Consider the following 13,362-nt stretch of genomic DNA (forward strand, 5'->3'; position numbering starts at 1 on the left):
CCCCCCTAGCCTTGCCCCACTTCAAGTAAAAAAGTGCTGTCCTAGATTCTTCAGTGGATGTTTGGTTATCTGCTGATAGAGAGAGGGACAGTGGCTTGAGAACAGTGGAAATCCAACAGAAAGTCAATTAAAGATAAACAGAAACAATGTCCCACGCACTGAGGGCCAATGGAGGCAGCTGTTACTTATTATTTTGTATGTAATATCTATTGGGTAGTAACTGAGTGGCAGGTACTGCTAGTGGATTCTCTGTCTTAATCCTCACCCCCAGGCCACTGGGATCCAGAGCCCACACTCTTAAGTTAGCCCACCTCACTATATGCCTTCCTTTATGATTAGGTGTACCAGTTAACAGTTCACTCAGGGGAGCAGGGCCACTCTGGGCATTACGGGAATAAGGGATTTATTACAGGAATGAGACTTTACCCAAATGTGAGAGGAGCTAGGGAAGTCAAGGTGGGATAATCAGAGAGGATTCACCAGTGCATGGAGAACTAGTTGCCATCTATGTGCCGGGCACATCTGTCTGTCACAGCATCTGACTACGGAGATCTCCCCAGAGGAGTGGCAGATACTCCCATTTTGGCTTCCAAATCTCACACCAGGGCCTCTTTTTGCTAACTCTAACTCAGAGCCTTGTTGGTAGGGCATTCTGGAAACATACTACCCAGCTTAATCAAATCAATTTAGCACAATCAATTTAGTGAATTAGAAAACCTTTGAAGTAGATAAAGATATAGCTGGCCAAAAGTTCAAGCAACAGAAGAAAAGTCTGCATCACATTTTTTGTATGTTTATTTCCCATTTTTAATGGAGGCATGGCATTTTATGTGATATGGGTCAGTATTTCATTTATCACAGTAGTATAACATCTACAAACACTTGAAAAATAGTAAGTCCTTCTGAGCTGCACTCCAAAGACTAAGCAGAATGTATAGTAGATGCTCAGCGAATATCGGATGAATGAATGCATGATGAATGACTAAAGTTCCCACAGCAACATCAGCTCTTACTGGTAAACTACAGCAGAGATTAGTTTTGTCTGTTCTTTGTATAAATGGAATCATATAGTAAGTACTTCTTTCATTTAACATAGTATCTGTGAAATTCATCTACATTGTATTAAATATGTAGTAATTGTGGTTCATTCATTCTCATTGCTATACAGTATTCCACCATGCCACTATACCACAATTCATTCTACTATTGATGGACATTTGGTAGTTTCTAGATTTGAACCATAATGAATAGTGTTGCAATGAACATTGCATGTCTTTTGGCAAACGAAAGTATATATTTCTCTTGCACGTATACCTAGGAGAGGAACTTCTGTGTGATGTTATCATGTATGCTCAGCTTTAGTAGATATTCCAAAATAGTAGATGGTTCCACAGTGTTTGATTGTTCCAAGTGACACTGCCCCCATCAGTGACTGAGAGTTCTGGTTGTCCCACATTCTTACTATCAGTTGATATTGTCAGCTTTTTTCATTTTATCCATTCTGTTGTGTGTAATGGTGCCCTACTGTAGTTTTAATTTACATTTTCCTGATGATTAATGAAGTTGAACATCTTCTTGGCCATTTCAGTATCCTCTATTGTGAAGGACCCATTCAAGTCTCGTACCCATTTTTCTATTGGTTGCCTTTCACTTGTCTTGTTCTTTAACTATTCTGGATATTAGTCCTCAGTGAATATTTTCTCTCACTCTGTGGCTTGCTTCTAAAAGTGTTTTTTAATTTTTCTGATGTATAAAGTAAGAAATCAAAATATCTTTTGCCTAAATTGCCTGTCAGTAATCCTACTATCATTAGTAATAATCTTTCTATCCCCCTTTATTTATTTATGCTTGTTCTATTATGTTATATTTTCTTGGTCCCAGTTCCAAATTCCCAGGAGAGAGAATTTGATTGGCCTAGCTGTGGACAGGTATCTAACCTAGGTTCAATCAGCTCTGGGCAAGGGAGAGGGTCTCATGGACAAACATACATGTTGGGGCCCCACCTCTTACATGAGGAAGGGCAATTAAAGAGATCACGATGAGAAAGGAAGTCATCCAAAAAGGTGGTGATCAGTTCCTCCTACAAGTGGTCAACAGGGCATTTTCATTATCCTGGTTCAGGTACTGGCCAGAAGACAGAAAGTAATAGCATATTAGGGAGCAGAATTACCTCCCACTTACCTGGCAGAATGAGGCCACTTCCTGCTCCTCGGGGGTTGTCAGATACTTCTAGGTATACACCCAAGACAAATGCATACTTTTGTTTACCAAAAGACATGCAGTGTTCTAATATCCAGAAAATATATGTGTTTAACATACTAATATCCAGAACATGCAATGTTCATTGCAACACCATTCATTATGGTTCAAATCTAGAAACTGCCAAATGTCCATCAATAGTAGAATGAATAAAATACATTGTGGTATAGTGGCATAGTGGAATACTACATAGCAATGAGAATGAATGACATACAACTACTACATACAACCCGTATTAATCTCACAGATCTTATGTTAAATGAAAGAAGTACTTACTGTATGATTCCATTTATACAAAGAACAGGCAAAACAAATCTCTGCTGTTAGAACTCAGGCTAGTGGTTACCCTTGAAGGATAGTAACTAGCAGGGGCTTGGGGGTTTCTGGGGATGCTGGTAATGCTCTATTTCTTGATCTGAATTCAGGTAACATGAGAGTATTCAGTTTGAGAAAATTTCATTGAACTGTACTCTTACAATAAATCCTCTTTTCCTCACTACATATTATACTTCACAATAAAGTTTTTAAAAACAATAACTTTTAGGAGCAGGTTAATGTCTGCCTGCACCTAAACCTACAGACAACTTCCTTCACAACAATCCTGAGGCAGCGGGACCCTGGGGACAAAGAGACTTACTTGTTTGTTTGTTATTTATCTTATTTTTTAGAGGTAAGGTCTCACTCTGTCACCCAGGCTGGAGTGCAGTGGTGGGATCATAGCTCACTTCAGCCTCTAACTCCTGCGCTCAAGCGATTCTCCTGCCTAAGCCTGCTGAGTACCTGGGACTGTAGGTGCATACCACCTCGCCCGGGTAATCAAACTCTTATAGATGAATATTTTCCAACCCTGAGTTTACACAGGTATGAAAATGTAAGCAGTATTTTTCACACAGAGGTGGCAGTAGGAGTGGGGATGGGAATGGGACACACTTTAGCTACCCTGGACAGCCATTAGTGTCCCATCCAGGTTATCCTAAACAAATTTTCAATCTGTTTTAAAGAAGAATGCGCTTAATGTACAAACATGAGTCCAACCATCCCTTATAAACATCAATATAAGAAAAAGGTCCTGTGCTTTCTATGCAAATAGCTTCAAGACAGGTGTTCCAGCCACTGTTTCCTCCCAGCCCCCCTGCAATCAGATCCCTGTCTTCTAAAACTTTCCACACCTAAGAATGCTGGTTTGGCCTGTGGACTTCTGGTTTGACTCTTGTAATTTAAGCGATAGGAACTTGAAGTACTGTCTGACATTTCATAAATCATTACTTCTGAGGTTGTTATGACCATGGGGTGTGGCCATGACAAACCCAGTCGGGCCTCACCTGGTGGCAGCAGCTCAGGTACCTGCCCTTACACAGAGCCCACTTCTCAGCCCACAGCAAGTCTCTACCCTGGTTCTTCTCATCCTTTTTCAAATCCCATTCTGAATCCCTCACCCACGTGTGCCCCCATCACCCACCTGCCATTGTTCACACTCACAGAACCCAATCTACATTCCTGAGCCTCCACCACTTTATTCTAATGAGATTTTAGGCTATTTTGCAAATCGGTTGAGCGAAAACTTATTTATTCAAGAAATAAAATAAGAGATGGGGTGTAACTGGTGAACTAATTTGTTAATTTATTGAATAATGCGCTAGCATAGTGCTGGGAGTTAAAAGGAATGGGGAAAAGATAATTTGTGTAAATTATCAGTCATTCTCCTGCTATAAACTCTCCATATTTTTCCTGTATTAGAATAAAAACCAGACAACACACACCTGGGAAAAAAGAAACCTCTTTTAAAGCTACATTTTTTTTTTTTTTTTTTTGAGACAGAGTCTCACTTTGTTGTCCGGGCTAGAGTGAGTGCCGTGGCGTCAGCCTAGCTCACAGCAACCTCAAACTCCTGGGCTCAAGCGATCCTCCTGCCTCAGCCTCCCGAGGAGCTGGGACTACAGGCATGCGCCACCATGCCCGGCTAATTTTTTCTATATATTTTTAGTTGTCCAGCTAATTTCTTTCTATTTTTTGGTAGAGACGGGGTCTCGCTCTTGCTCAGGCTGGTCTTGAACTCCTGACCTCAAGCGATGCTCCCGCCTCGGCCTCCCTGAGGGCTAGGATTACAGGCGTGAGCCACCGCGCCCGGCCTAATCTATTTTAAAGTTAACAAAAAGCGAAGGTGAAAGGATGGTAGAGTTATGTTTCTTTTAACATGCTATTTGTCCGACGAACGAAAGCGGAGGAGCTAGTCCCACCGCAAGAACTCCAGTTATCAGCAAACCCTGCCGCGCCACACCACTACCAGACTCCTTTCTCGCAACTCTTCTTTACAAACATCGCGAGAACAAAGCTGTCCCTTGGGCCCCTCCCTCCCAGGCAGTTCAACCCCACCCACTTCCTGCCTGGCGATCTGTGACGTCAGAGACGCGCTGGAATGCAGTACCTAGGGCGGAAGTGCTCTCGGCGGAAGTGATCGCTGTGCGACTCGTGGGTGGGATGGCGGCGGGCCGACTCTTTCTAAGTCGGCTTCGAGCACTCCTCAGTTCCATGGCCCAGAGCCCACTCGAGGGCGCTGCCTCCTCCAGGGGCCTGCATGCGGGGCGCGGGCCCCGAAGGCTCTCCATCGAAGGCAACATTGGTAAGGGCCAGAAAGCGGCTGCCACGCCTTGGCCTCCGCCACACAGGTGACTGAGAGGCTGGGAAAGGAGCTGGGCCCGAATCCTCCCCTCGCCCCCCTATTTGATGCTGCTGGCCGGCTTGTTCTAAGATGCCAGGGCCTTCCCCCTCCCAAACTGCACTGTGGGTCTTTGCCTCTTTGATTTTTAGGACGTTGGTCCCTCAGTACCCGCCCACAAGGACACATTTGTTGGGGCATAAAAGCCACGCAGTCAGTAGATATGACAAGAATTTTACTAACCTGTTCTAATAGGTCGAAATGGATACAACAAGCAGGGTGCAATTTCTTTGTTCTCCTAAGATAGGGTTGCCAGATTTAGCAGAATTTTTTTTTTTAATTTTAAATGCCCAGTTAAAATAGAATTTAAGATAACAAATACTTTGTGGTGTGTGTCCGATGCAATATTTACGACCTACACTGAAAAAAAAAATCATTGTCTAAAGTTCAAATTTAACCGGATGTCCTGTATTTTATCTGGCAACCCTATTCTGAAAGAGTTCCTAAAGTCATACAAATACCACTTTCACTATTTTTGCCATGTCTCTGTGCTAGTTGCACTATAATTTCTTAAGGTTTTTCTTAGGAAGAACTCGCTTTTTTTTTTTAAAGGAGGGGAGTGAGGAGGAGGGTTCAATTTCTTTTTTCTTTTCTTTTCTTTTTTTTTTTTTAAGACAGAGTCTCTGTTGCCCTGAGTAGAGTACAGTGGCATCATTGGTAGCTCACTGCAGCCTCAAACTCCTGATCTCAAGCAGTCCTCCTACCTCAGCCTCCCAAGTAGCCGGGACTACAGGCACATTGATGCCTGCCTAGTTTTTCTTTTTTTCTTTTCTTTTTTTGTAAAAGACTAGTCAAGTGCAGTAGTGAGAAGGGAGGAAAGTAGAACAAGGAGTTCAATCTGTAACTGACTGTGATCAAGTGAAATAACTCACTACTTTTGGACCAGCCTAGTTTTTCTGTTTTTAGTAGAAACAGGGTCTCACTTTTGCTCAGGCTGGTCTCGAACTCCTGACCTCAAGCAATCATCCTGCCTTGGCCTCCCAGAGTGCTAGGATTACAGGCAGGCCTTAGCCATGCACCCAGCTGGAACTCACTTTTGAAACTTAAACATTTGTATTTTTTTTTTTTTGAGACAGAGTCTCACTCTGTTGCCCAGGCTAGAGTGCCGTGGCAGCAGCCTAGCTCACAACAACCTCAAACTCCTGGGCTTAAGCAATCCTTCTGCCTTAGCCTCCCGAGTAGCTGGGACTGCAGGCATGCGCCACCATGCCCGGCTAATTTTTTCTATATATTTTTAGTTGTCCAGCTAATTTCTTCCTATTTTTTTTAGTAGAGACAAGGTCTGACTCTTGCTCAGGCTGGTCTCGAACTCCTGAGCTCAAATGATTCACCTGCCTCAGCCTCCCAGAGTGCTACGATTACAGACGTGAGCCACCATGCCTGGCCAACATTTGTATTAAATTAAAAATAATTGTGCTACAAGAGTAGAGACCCAGTATCTTAAATAAAAAGTAATCAAAAAGCAAAATGAAGACAAAACATTTCAATTTAATGTTACTAAATTCTGACTCGATACTTTTATCTACTAAGGCACTAGGCTTTAAAAGGGGATTAGGCAAGTGTTGAGAACTGAAGACATTCTAGCAGCAAACTGAGAATTTCTCATTTTATTCATTCAACAAATCACCCTTTGAGCCACTTCTGTGTGCCAGTACTGTTCTTGGCCCTGAGGGTACAGCTGTGAACAGAATCTAATAGGGAGAGATAGAAAATAAACAACATAAATTAACATAAACAGTGTGTATGGTAGATAGTAATGAGTATGCTGGAGAAAAATCAGGGGTAAGGAAGTGAGAGAAGTTGTTATTTAAAATAGGGTAGTCAAACAAGTCCTCATTGGGAAGGTGACATTGGAGCAAAAACCTGAAGAAGGTGAGAGAGTGAACCATGTGGGTACTGGGAATAGAATGTTACAAAACAGTGAAGAGCAAGTAGAAAGGCCCTGAGGTGGAAGGTGTGTTCGGGGAATAGGACCGAAGCCGTTGTGGCTGGAGTCTAGTGAGCAAGGAAGGGAATGGAGGGAAATGAGGTCAGAAGGGTGAGGGGTGGTCTGATTTGTATAGGCGTTATCATGGGTTTTTCATCTCATTGAGATGGGAAGCCATTGGAAGGTTTGAGGAGTCAAGTGACATGGTTTTGCTTAGATTATAAAAAGGTCACTGTAGCTGATTTGCTGAAAGTAGGAGGCGTTAGGAGGTTATCACAGTAATAAGTTTTGGTAAGTCAGACCGTTGTGAAAGTGGTGAGAAGTGATTGGATTCTAGTTACATTTTAACTAGAATTTAGCTACATTTTAAGTAGAATTTAACAGTGGAAGTCAGAAGTGATTGGGCTCTAGTTACGTTTTAAGTAGGGCCAACTGGATTTTGTGACAGATTGAATGTGGAATGTAAAAGAGAACGGTCAGTGATGACTCTAATTATTTTGGCTTGAGCAACTTGAAGATGGAGTTCCAATTTTCTTAAATGGAGAAGACTGAAAAGAACAGATTTGTGTGGCTCAAGATTTTGGTTTTAGGCATGTTGGTTTTTTATATGCCTATTAATGTCCAGGTGGAGGTGTTGAGTAGGCAGTTGGATATATGCATCCTGAATTCAGAATCTCCCTAGACTGGAGCTATAAATGTAGATGGCATTTAAAGCCAGGAGACTGTGTGTTTGATGGAGAGGACTGAGCCCTGGGGCATGCAGGTGTTCAGAGGTTGGGGAGATGGAAAGGAACCAGCAGAGGAGACTGAGCAGGAATGACCATTGAGGAGAAAAACAAAAGAAAACGGTAACCTGAAAGCTAAGTGAAGATGTTCAGAGGGAAAGAATAATCAATTGTGTTATACTGTTTAAGTAAAAGAAGGTCCTTGGTGAACTTGAATAGTTTTAGGAGTGGTGGGAGTGAAAGCCTGATTGGTGTAGGTTCAAGGAGAATGGGAGTTGAGGAATTGGAGACAGTGGGTTAAGACAACTGTGTGGAAGTTTTCTTAGAAAGGTGGTAGCTGAAATTAAAGGAGGGTTTGGGAATGTAAAAAAAAATGTTTTTGTGAGATGAATTAGAGCATGTTTGTAGGCTGATGGAAATGGCCTAGTATAAAAGGGGAAACTGGTGAGTCAGGAGAGAAGATAGAGTTGCTGGAGTGATTTTTAAGTAAGCCTGAAAGGATGGGATCTATTGCCCAATTGGAAAGAGTTTAGCCTTGGCTAGGAGCACTGTTTATCCTTAGTAACAGGAGGATGGCAAAACATATGAGCACTAACTTGAGTGGGTATGATAGGAACTTGGGGAAGGTCTTTTGGTTGTGTCAGTTTTCACAGTGAAATAGGAAGAAAGGTCATCAGCTAAGAGGGAGTTCGAGGAGAGAGGAGATGTGACATAGTCTAGTGAGTGAGCAAGAAAACTGTTGAGTTGCTGGGCAGCATTCAGGACCCACTTGAAGTTAGTGGTCATGAATTTAAAGCGAGACCAGTCACCATGGCTGTGTGTTTTTTCCCAGCCAAATAAGAAACATTGAAAGGAATGAGAAGGGAGGGTCCTGCTACTTGCCTGGTATTATTTAAAGATGTTCTGTCCTGTGCTTTAAGAAACACACTGCTAAAGGAAGCTTTGTCCTCAGACTCCAGAAACCATGGTACTTAAAATAAGTACTTTGGATATCATCAGGTGAAGTTTGAGCTCCCTCTCCATATTTTCTGACCTCTGCTTCCTAACCTAGCTAAGTTTCTATGCTGCTTCCTTGCTTTCTCATGCAGCAGAGGTTTACTGAGTCCCTACTGTGAGTCCACCCTCATGCTGAGCACAGCAATGAATGGGATACAGCTCCTGTCCTTCAAGGAGCTCACAACCAAGTGGGAGAAACAAACTCTAAATATATAATTTCCATACTGTTTGATGAGATCCATGATTGGGCATGGAAACTCAAAATCTCTGGGGTAGGAATTCCCAAGGAGAAGAAGAGGAAAAAGAGTATTCCAAGCACAGGAAATAACATTTGCCAAAGTGGTGAAAACTGAAAAAACACATGTAGTTTTAATAAAAGGGAAGTAGCTGGATGCTGGAGTTTGGGGGGCTTATGAGAGGGTAGCAGAACAAGAGGTTGGAAGGGTCAGATTTGCGGTATGTTGAAGAGCCTTATGGACCATGCTAGAAGTTTATCCTGTTGGCAGTGGGAGGCTGGTGAACACTTGAAGCCAGCATGTACCATTACCAGATTAATTTTAAAAGAAAATTGGCTAGAATGAGTGAATTGAAAAAAGGCTCCACAAAGCAGGCACTTTCTTTGTGTGTCTTGTTTGCAGTAGTACCCATAGTGCCTTGCATCCATTTTTTGGATGAATGAAGAAAGGAATTGGAAAGGAGTTAGAATATATAGACTAGTTTTGTGGCTGTTGTAGTAAGTGGAAGGAGGAAAGATGCAGGCATGAACAGAGGGAATGGAAGGACAGAGAAGAAGTGATGGTTTGAGAGAGATTTTGGAAGTGGAATTGACAGGACTTGGTGGCGACTTGGAGGTGAGGGATAATGAGAAGTTGAGGAGGATGACATTGAGTTTTATAATTTGGATGCTGACTCTAAAAGCTGAGTATGGAATAAAGTGGCTGTCTGGGAAGGTAAGAGAGATTTGTTTTGTATGAGGAGCCTGTGAGGCATACAGAGAGAGACTGGAGATGGTAGCTGAGATTTCAAATGTGGAGCTGGACTGTTGGGGTAGTTGCTGAAGTGTTGGAAGTATAGTTGCCCAAGAAAAGGGTGATGCCCAGTGGACTGGGGGACCTTAATCTGACTCTTTTTACTTTCATCTCCCACCATTGTTCATCACCCCACACACCCTGATGATGCTCTCCAGACAGAATTAGTCACTGCCTCCTCTGTGGGCTGACATAACATTCTGTACCCACAACTGCTGCAGCACTTGAGTTCTGAGGTTGTTTTTACATTCAGCACCTTCCCTGGCTTGGAGCCACTCATCTTTGTGTTCATCTTTGTGTCACTGGCACCTAACCCCCTACCAGACCCCTTGTACTCATTCATTGTTTACCAGATTGTTAAATCTTGTGCTGTGATATTCATGTGGAAGTTAGTCATTGGTACCCACAGAGGGAATATGTTAAACTACTTTTTAAATCAAGAGTTATCCTTTTCTCACAGGTGGCATCCCCAAACAAACCAGAATGAGAGTACCTGTTCAGGAAACCTAAACAGGGAAGGTGAACCCCTGTCCTGACTGAAGTTAGGTATGTGCAGAGGGGCTTTTCTAGTATTCTTTCTGTTCTGAGTCCTGCTATTCTGATCCTGAAGGTGCAGACAGCAGCATGTAAGGAAAGTGGATCAGTGAAGTAGCAACTAATAGCATCTAGCATGACTTGTGAAGCCATATGCAACGTGTGATTGAAAGTTAAAAGCTTGGTACCTAGAACCCCTGAAAATCTAAAAAACGAAATACCTAGCCTATCTTTTAAGACTACTCACCACTAAAATGTATTATTATCTTCCAAAGCCAGTCATTTTATAATTACAAGCCCAAATTGAAGAAAGGATTGTTGTATGAAATAATTTCAGTGAGTCATCTCAGACCATTCTCACTTTTTATTTTCAAAGACACAACCAGAGAAGAGGAAACTGTTTTACACTTTTTAGTCTAGAAACTTGTACATAAAGCGGTGAAGGGCTTCCATAATAACATGTTTCCTCTAGCATTCAAAATTAGTGATTTAACATCACTAGTATGTGTCTTTTCCTTTTATTGAGTAAAACAATTGGGCAAAGACTCTTGAGCAGGGGGCGGGAGAAGCTGTTTATTTCAAACACTGTATAGTGGATTCCTTGTTTCTATGGTTCACTTCATTCCATCCATCATCTCTATTCTCAGTACCTGGCTAGTTACTCAGGATGCAAAGGGAATAAGGCTCAGTCTGTGTCTTCAAAAAGCAAGCTCCCAGTCTAGCTGTTAAGGGTGATGAGTGAACAAATAATTACAGTGTAATACTTTGGTAAACCAGAGCAGGCAGTAATTAACTCTGCCTAGGGATGAAGGGGAGCTGGTGAGAGCTCAAGGAGGCTTCCCAGAGAAAGTGACATTGGAAGGATGAACCACCTGGTAGGCAGAGTAGAGGAAGAAGGCATGCCCAGTCCATGAGGGTCTTGGTGAAGGTCTTGGTCTATGAGTTTGGATCATACTCTGGAAGCTAGGAGGACTTTTTTTTTTTTTTTTTTTTTTTTTGGTAAATAGTTACCCATGAAAAGAAAATAAAAGGAATCAAGGTAAAATGTACTAACTTTCTTTTAAGCCTGTTGACTGATTTTTTTTTTTTTTTATTACTTTTTTTGAGACAGAGTCTCACTCTTTTGCCTGGACTAGAGTGCCATGGCGTCAGCCTAGCTCACAGCAACCTCAAACTCCTGGGCTCAAGTGATCATCCTGCCTCAGCCTCCCGAGTAGCTGGGACTACAGGCATGCGCCACTATGCCCGGCTAATTTTTTTTTTTCTATATATTTTTAGTTGTCCACTAAATTTCTTTCTGTTTTTTAGTAGAGACAGAGTCTCGCTCTTGCTCAGGCTGGTCTTGAACTCCTGACCTTGAGCAATCCTCCCGCCTCGGCCTCCCAGAGTGCTAGGATTACAGGCGTGAGCCACCGCGCCCAGCTTGTATTAAACTTAAAATAATAAAATATTTTGGATGTTAATCAGATACTACCTTACTACTAAATTTTAGCATTATGTAGCTATAGCAGGCATTGTAGTTTATAGAAAAATTTGTGGGAAGAGAAAACCATGGCTTAGGAAAAGATGAACATTAACAGCAGAACTCTTTGGTCCAGCTTGTGGAATGATAATCTTGGAGCTAATAGAATCAACATGTTGAAGTAATAAACTCTAAGAAAGTACTTCTCTGCTTTTTTTAAGTCACGGCACATACAACACTGAAGGCCCTAAGAGAAGGTGGGATACTGCTTGTGAGATCTGATACTTCCCAAAATTCATGATAATAAGAATATATTGAAAGGTAACAGTTAATCTGGGATCTAATTAAATTGTCAAAAGCCTGAGACAATGGTATCTAAGAGGCCTGATGAAATGAGGTTTTCTGTAGACAGGGGTGTTCTGGTTATTAGGAGGAAGCTTTGTAGCAGTAGAGAACCAAACACTACCACTCTTATGAAGCCCCTAGGAACACTTTAAAACATTTGTTTTAAAAAAAAGAAAAGAAAAGAAAGGAAAAAAAACACACCCAAGCAAGAAGAAAAAAACTATTATGATCGGGTATCACAGCACTAAAAATGTTATGCTATGTCTGGTTTTAATTATTTAATAAATACATAACTTTGAAATTTTTTTAAAGTAATTATTCTACATCTATGGGTGGTGCCTGGCACAACTCAGTTCCAATGGAATTAGTTTAAGAAATACTGCCCTGTGGTGAATTACCCAGGCTCTCAGAGCCCCCGCAACATGGATGGCACACCTCTCAGGACCTTCCACCTCCATGTACTGTCATTCTGTGCTGAAGCTGGCTTCTGATTACTAAACTGGCTTTCCAGAAGCCTTGGAATGGCGTGTGGGGTGCAGGGTGCCCTGGGTATCAGATGTGATTGTTCCAGTCATTGGAACCATATATTTCCCATTACATCTAATTTCTTGGCATTCTGGGGTTTATGCATTTAAATTGTATGAGTCAGTTTCTCGGAGTACTGACTGCCCTTAGATGAACTAATAGTGTCTGACCTCACAGGTGAAGTTGGCTCTCCCTAATCCTCAGAGCCCACCCTTTCCATCTGCAACAGTTTTTTTAGGTAATTTTTTTTAACTTCTTAAAAATATAAGTAATTTTAACAATTACTCAATCCCAACCATCTAGCAAATCCCTACCTTTATTTTTTAATATTAATTAAAATAGCTTTTCTGCCTATAGACAGGGACCATGTTTTAGATTTATTGAACAACGTACAATCTAAATATTGACCACCTGAGCCAAATACTTCAAGGTAGGCCCTACTCAAAGCACCCAGGTACCTGATAATATACAAACTCAAGCAATTGGCCAATGTGGTAGGAATTCTGTGTGAGCTAGAGAAGTTCTGAACTTCATGGAAGATGTGGGACCTTAGGCTTGGTAGGTGAAGGATTTAGAGATAGGCCAGAAGAGCAGGGGAGAGCATTTATTCATTGAAGTGTGGGAAGAGCAGAGGCTGAGCAATTGTGAAAAGGCACCACAAGTTGGGTGGAGGTGGGGACTGAGAGATGAGCATGACTGTACAAAATGCACAAATTCCTGTTGTTTGTTCTTATCCTGTCTATTCAGAGAGGAGCTGGGGTGGTGTGTAGTAAATGTCACATATTGGATGTGTGGGCTCCTGTGCTGAGACATTCAGCACTCCCAATCAGTAACCATGAGTGGCT

General features: G+C 41.9%; 1 protein-coding gene across 5 annotated transcripts in view; it reads left to right on the top strand.

The window, feature by feature from the left end:
• The first annotated feature begins 4,664 nt into the window (after nucleotides 1-4,664).
• The window catches only part of DGUOK (deoxyguanosine kinase), a 31,189-nt gene continuing 22,491 nt past the window's right edge, over nucleotides 4,665-13,362 (top strand). For 2 of the 5 annotated variants that reach the window (XR_006734741.1, XM_045549887.1), the window contains exon 1: nucleotides 4,665-4,879. Coding sequence is in view for 4 of the 5 variants with exons in the window: in XM_045549887.1 (XP_045405843.1) it covers nucleotides 4,738-4,879 (142 nt within the window). In the remaining variant the exon portion in view is untranslated. The remainder of the gene's footprint in view (nucleotides 4,880-13,362) is intronic. The other 3 variants (XM_045549886.1, XM_045549888.1, XM_045549889.1) reach the window with 3 other exon arrangements.

The sequence above is a fragment of the Lemur catta genome, chromosome 4 (genome assembly GCF_020740605.2).
Source record: "Lemur catta isolate mLemCat1 chromosome 4, mLemCat1.pri, whole genome shotgun sequence".
Taxonomy (NCBI): domain Eukaryota; kingdom Metazoa; phylum Chordata; class Mammalia; order Primates; family Lemuridae; genus Lemur; species Lemur catta.